Source organism: Bidens hawaiensis, unplaced genomic scaffold (genome assembly GCF_021521415.1).
Source record: "Bidens hawaiensis isolate Kalapana, Puna unplaced genomic scaffold, B.hawaiensis_p1.1 tig00008947_1, whole genome shotgun sequence".
Taxonomy (NCBI): Eukaryota; Viridiplantae; Streptophyta; class Magnoliopsida; order Asterales; family Asteraceae; genus Bidens; species Bidens hawaiensis.
In genome coordinates this window covers 1,018,350-1,025,311 of record NW_027491651.1, presented here as the reverse complement: position 1 = coordinate 1,025,311, position 6,962 = coordinate 1,018,350, and the positions used below count along the sequence as shown (strand labels likewise).

At 34.5% G+C, this 6,962-nt stretch overlaps 1 protein-coding gene across 1 annotated transcript; it reads left to right on the top strand.

Moving 5' to 3' along the window:
* Positions 1-1,691: 1,691 nt before the first annotated feature.
* LOC143530551 (agamous-like MADS-box protein AGL11) lies at positions 1,692-6,192 on the top strand. Its single transcript, XM_077026050.1, has 8 exons — positions 1,692-2,232; positions 3,025-3,215; positions 4,078-4,159; positions 4,616-4,677; positions 5,463-5,562; positions 5,702-5,743; positions 5,846-5,893; positions 6,004-6,192. The coding sequence occupies exons 2-8, from the start codon at positions 3,034-3,036 to the stop codon at positions 6,190-6,192; spliced, it is 705 nt and encodes a 234-aa protein (XP_076882165.1). The 5' UTR covers positions 1,692-2,232; positions 3,025-3,033.
* The last annotated feature ends 770 nt before the right edge of the window (positions 6,193-6,962 follow it).

Genomic DNA, 6,962 nt, shown 5'->3' with positions numbered 1-6,962 from the left:
TACACAAGGCTCAAGCTCGGTAACTAAACGAGCTTTGTTTGAGGCTCGGGCTCGGCTTGTTTCAAGTTTTTTATCGATTCGAGCCCGAGTAGCTCTCGAGCGGCTCTGCTCGTTTGCAACCCCCACCCCTATTTAGGGCAGAATATCAAGCTACCAAGATTATTACATCATCATAAAACATAACCCAAATATAAAGAATTTCATTAAAATATCAAAACATACAATTAACACAAATATAAAGAATTTCGCTTAAGCCGTGAAGCCTCATCAATCAAGAAAAAATCAAAACATACAATTAACACAGAATTTTGGAAGAAAATGAACCTGGAATCTGAGCTGTTGCTATTGAGACCAAGAATGAAGAACAAGAATGATGATGATCGATGAAATAAATGAACCTGGAATCTGGAATCTGAGCCTGGAATCTGAGCGGCCGGCGGTGTGGAGGTAGCCGGCGCCGACGGTGTGGAGGTAGCCGGCGGCAGTGGAGAGGAGTTAGGAGGAGGAGTTAGGGTTAGGAGGAGAATGATGATGATCGATGAAATAAATGGGCAGAAGAAGTTAAGAAGTTATAATACCATCACTTCTGGGAGAAGAGGGCGCGCAGACGTTTTTTAATGAAACGTCTGCGAAAAAACAAACACACTGCAGAGCCCAACGTCTGCGCGCCCTCTTCTCGGTGCAGACAAAAGAGGTGGAGAAGTGCTTCTGAGGAAAAACAAACAGCACCTAAGCTTCCTTCAATTCTTGAACAAGCTTTCAACAACATTTTCTACAATTTACTATCTATTCCTTATAGTTTAAATGTTCTAATTTTCACCCTATAGTATTCACATTTCAAAGGAAGCTATGGTGATGCTTGTTTATTACTCGTTACAGTGACTATTCAAGATTTTTAAATGTAAAACACAGTCAATTGTGACATTTATGAAATATTTCACAAACCAGCCAAATTTACCAATCTCCTTCATAAAGCCGACCACCATTGTACTGGTTTTTGAGCATTCAGAAATCAATAAGACTTCTTTGACAACTATTTCTCTGCTATTTTATTCACTTCCGCTCTGCATCAGTCTCAAATCTGCGCGCCGAGTTTGATGTGTGTTAGAAATAGACTACAGTCATGAGTGTATATGCAACATCTTTTTGGCTCTTTACGTCAATTCAAGACGACACTTCTTATGATTCTGATTGTTCCCGAAAGTTCAAGTCTTAACTTGACCAACTTGTAACCACTACAAAACCTTTTGTTTATATGGTCAAATATCACTTGTTTCTTTCTTCATGGGTCTGCCTCGTCATTTCAAACCTTCTCAAAGGCTCATTTCTCAAGATCAAGGCTCACCATCTAGCTCTAACGTGTAGTGTCTACAAATAATTTGTAGTTTAGTAGGTAGCAAAATTTTCTTGTTTTAATTTTAGTGCTCACCCTCCAAAACTTCAAGCCCAAGGCTCAAACCAATTAAATTTAATCCTACTTGGTTAATTTTGATTTTTTAATACATTTGTGCCATTGTAAATCAACTTCCGCCTCCTAGACACATCTTCGACTTCTCATATTCTGTCGATCTCCGTCGCTTCGCGTCACCGATCCGTAATATGCCCCCTGTACAAAAATTTCCTGTATCCGCCTCTGCTTCTATCCTTATATCTTACATCTGTTCATGGCTAGTAGGCATCACTCTCCATCGTTACAATCAACTTTCGGATCGTTAGACAAGATCTTGTGTCACAATAATTCTTTTGTTCATAATTATAAGTATTTGAATTTATTATAAAAAAACAACCTGACCTTTTTTTATCAGACAATACATACATGTCAAAACAGTCATGATTTAACTTCTATAACGAAAGATCTTATTTTTCCCTTGAATGACTAATATTTATTATAGCACAACACCAAAATAATGTTTTGCATTTACCACAGATGATGGGTATTTCCGTAAATAAAGGTAAAGGATAAGGAGATTAGTGTAAAACTAGAGATGTAAACTTCACTTATCAGTTTAGGGTAAGAGTTGTTCTTCATCACTTTTCTGAACCATATAGCAAATATGGCACATTGTCATTTTCCCAGCCAGCTCCTCTCATTATCTCTCTCTCTCACACACACACAGTGATTATAGGGCGCATTATAATGATATACAGATTGTTATATATATAGACAAACAAAATAATTAAGTAACTAGTTGAACTCTCTCTCAGAAACTGGTGCTCTAATCTTTTTCCAAGGTTTGTGTCTTCATCACTTTACCGTTAATTCTTCTTGCACATTTTCCTACATCTTTACACACCTACACACACATATATATGTACATGTGTGTGTGTGTATGTATGTATATATATAGAGAGAGATAGAGAGAGAAAGAGGGAGATATAAGAAGAGAGGTCATCTGTGTCCTTTTGATCACTCCTTTATTTCTTATTATTTCTTCTTGTTATTCTGTGATTTTGTCCAAATAATGGAAGAAATAGATACTAAAGAGTATTGTTGCAAGAAACTAAAGTTCCCAATGAAGAAAGTGAAACTTGCTTCTATGCTTGATGAGGTCCAGTGTTTTTGGTTGTTTCTTTTTGATGTTTTACTTTTATTTATATCACTTAAGTAAAAAAATCAACAAGCTAGTTAGGGTTTCAAAATATTTTGAAGCTTTCCTTTTTTTTTTGACTTTAAACCTTTTTGTAACACTAATTGCTTGTACCTTGATTTTGGGCAAGGAATCATTACAGATCTACAACTTTTTGTTGAGCTCAATTATATATCCCGAGCTAAGTCCGAAAAATAAAGCTACCTGCACAATAGATCATGTATTTGTGTATGTTAATTATGTATAAAAAGTTTCATATTCCAAATGAAGTTATATGTATTTTAAAAATAGATCGGTTTCAAGATTTAACAAAATTCCTCTTTGTATTGTTAAATACGAACCAAGAAACGATTTTGGATCGGGAGTGTTATGCGGATTGTTTTAAGATTTGTTATGATAAAGGGTAGTATATATGTTAAATTGCTGTTTGGTACAGGAAAAGAAGATGGGGAGAGGGAAAATTGAGATCAAGAGGATTGAAAGCAACACCACTCGTCAAGTCACCTTCTGCAAGAGGAGAAACGGGCTGCTAAAGAAGGCTTACGAGCTTTCGGTCCTCTGTGATGCTGAAATCACTCTAATCGTCTTCTCTAGCCGTGGAAGAGTCTACGAGTACGCCAATAACAAGTAAATATATATTCTCTAAATTTTGCTTCCCTTTTTTACCTTATGTTCTTTGAATATGATTTTGAAATAGATCCATGAAAGATGAAGTAACTAATTACTATACATGAAAGTTAGTTACTTGATCAGGTTTTTTAACAGTCTGACTAAATTTAGATGTTTAGATTAAATATGAATATAACTTGGATAACATAAAGTTAGAGATAAGAAACTATGACTTTGTACACTATGCAAAGAGTAATTTATAGCTACATGTTGTTTAAATTCTAACTAAAATTCAATATTATCAACTACAAATCCCTGGTGACCCTGGAAATTAATGTTCTTTTTTACAACTCAAATTATAACAATTTCCTAAATTGACTAATTATATCTCAAAATCAAAGTTTAGGTTTACCATCATGTTCTTGTTATTTAAAAGGCACATGATTTATATAAAGAAAATTTGGTACTTGTTTTGCAAGATAATCTTTTGAACACATAAACCTTAAGTTAGATGCTACTAGGTACCATAATGTTCTATGAGTAGTATCTTGTACAAAATCAATTTTTACCTTTCTATTGCATGCTTTGGAAGTAGAAGTTGCTAGTAAGACCATTGTTCCTATTTTGGTGCAAGTAAAGTCTGAGTGATTGAAGTGTACCAGTAGCATGAGAAAAGGTTTTGCTTTTACAATCTACACATTGGATGAGATTTTGTATTTGAAACACAAGTAAAAGGAAACTATAGTTTCTCAAGTTTTTGCCATTTCTATGATGGACTTTGTCTTTTCAATTTTAGCAAGATGCATAGAAGATATCAACCTGGTCAAAACCCTATAAATATAATTTTTGGATATATTACTGATTTGTACTTCTGTTTTAGCATAAAATCAACCATAGAGAAATACAAGAAGGTGACTTCAACTACACCAGGCACATGGACAACTCAAGAGATCAATGCTCAGGTGGGAAATTAATTCTTTATACTTGCTCTAAGTTTCAAATCACTTATATTGAATTAATATATTTAAGTCTTTGTGTAAACATATATATGCATCTCACCAAACTAAATTTGGATCATTTGATTAAATGATTATCTATAAAAAGCTTATGTATGTACATTTATAACTTCAAAAGATATCACTCATATAAAATTATAGTTATGAGAGAAAATACTTTTTGTGATGAACACGTGACATTATTTATACACTTTAAATTATAGAAACTATTCATATAAATATATGATGATTGTAAAAATATCATTTTTTATATTTCATTCTCTCTATTCTCCTTATGTCACTTTTATTTCCAACTCCACAACACAATTAAGTAACCTAATAATTACTTCTTTATTTGTTCCTGGGTATATCTTTTTTACGTTGAATTAAACATTATGGTTGACTTTTTCTTGTTGAATGCAGTTTTATCAGCAAGAGTCAAAGAAACTTCGTCAGCAGATTCAAATGCTTCAAAATACTAACAGGTGAACACGATAAAAAAGTACAATCAACTCATTCAGAATACTCATTCAAAATTTTCTTGAATTGTATACATCAAATGATTTTTGGTTACAAGTTACAACTGTAGATCGAGCTCTAATTCTATTGTTCTAACAATCTAACTAGGGGTACTGTAAACAAGTCGAGCTGAGCCCAAGCTCGACTAGGCTAGCTTGAGCTCGGTTTATTTCGAGTTCTTTTTCTAAAGCTCGAGCTCGGCTCATGAGTTTTTTTAAAGCTCGTTCTCGGTTCGATTATTATTTATTAGTTACTCTATATACGTTTTTTTAGTTATCTTTATATATTTTGAGAAAAAATCTTAAACGAGCCTAAGCTCGGGTCGAGCTCGAGCTCGTGTAGACCTTAAACAAGCCAAAACTTGGCTCAAGCTCGGATGTTTGGTGTGAATTTAATACATAGAAGTCCAAAATATGTAAAACTTAAAAATACACAAAGCTCGAGCTCGGGCTCAATAACTAAACGAGCTTTTATTTGAGGCTCGGGCTTGGGCTCGGCTTGAGCTAGTAAACGCTCGGATCCTTTCGAGCTTTTTTTTGGTCCGAGCTCGAGTAGCTCTCAAGCAGCTCGGCTCGTTTGCACCCATAGCTCTAACCAAATGTTTTATTTATTTCTTTTTTTATGTTTTTCGTTTTTATTTCTTTTTTTTTTTTTTTTTGACAACTATGGCTGATTGTTTGAAGCAAAGTGTGGTTGATATATAGACACTCATGAATCCTTGATTTCCTTTCATGTTTTTATTTTGTAACAGGCACCTCATGGGCGAAGGATTGGACTGCTTAAATCTGAAGGAATTGAAGCAATTGGAGGGCAGGCTTGAAAAAGGGATCTCAAGGGTTAGGTCCAAAAGGGTATATATATTAACTAACTCTCACATTCATATATGTTTGTATGATAGATAATAAAATCTTGTTATTAAACAAATTTCAAAGAAAAATAAGGGGTTAATTACAACTATTTTGACCTTCGTTTTCTTTTAACATTGTACAGCATGACATGATCCTTGCTGAAACTGAAGCTCTACAAAAAAGGGTAACTCTACAAAATTAATCCTATATATATGCTCACCATTTTCCTTTCAATAATGATTGTTTCATATTTCGTCTTGGTTTCTTAATTTATTCGTTATAACAGGAAATCGAGTTGGAAAATCTCAACTCTTTCTTACGTTCAAAGATACAAGTAAGTTATCCTCGTATGAATACCAATACGCCCGTATAATTAAGTAAACGTAAATGTAATAAAGCAATTAGTGGTAACATGTTGTTTGAGTGTGAGTGTGCCGAAAACAGATGGCTGAGAGCATGCAGCAGTTAAACATGAACGCCGCACAGGAGTATAATGCATGGCAAGCCTACATGGCGAGGAACACACTGCAATTGAATATTATGGGACCGCCTATTGAGGATATTCCTCCAGAATACTCCATGCCTGTGAAGCCTTTTCTTCACCTTGGGTATACAAATTTAACTACTAATTAATTAGCACTCTTGAGTCTTTCATTTTATAAAAACTTTTTATTGTTAATTATAAGGTGATGAGGCACGTAGGGAGTACTACTGTGATGATCACGACAATGCTGCAGTGGTAGCGCGTTGTACGTGTTGCTTTTGGAATAAAGATCTTATGGATCGTGTTATGTGTGTGACTTATGAAACACTATGTTTGTTTATGTAATTGATGCCCATGTAGGGTGGAGTATGCAGTGTGTTTTTTATTGTGTAATGTTATCAAATGTTTTAATTTGGATGAAGTTTGTTGTTATAATAATTAAGCTTCTAAGACATTGGAAACTTGAATTTCTTATCAATTAATTATCGACTTTCATGATATGATATTAACCAAGGCCATTCCGCTATTACCACTACGAATCGATATATAACCCGATTATATAAGAAAATCGGTTAAAGTTGTCTCCCCAGAATGGATGATGAACTCTTCTTTACATACAACCGATTAGCCAATGACTTAGTCATGTACAATGACTCCAACTCCTACCAAACAACTGCTATAAATGCTTCTTTTGACACTTCATGAAGAACTCGATCACCAAGGCTCAAAATGAACGCATTATGAGCATCCTCGAGTATATTTATCCTTATTCTCCTTATCGGCCACACCCTCCATCATGTTAGCTTCACGCAACTAAGTGTACGTAGCTTTTGCCCTGATGAACCAACAATGCCTGCGTCTTCATTCTCCAGAGGTTGAAATCGTTTCTTCCATTGAATTTCTCCATTTCGAACTTTCT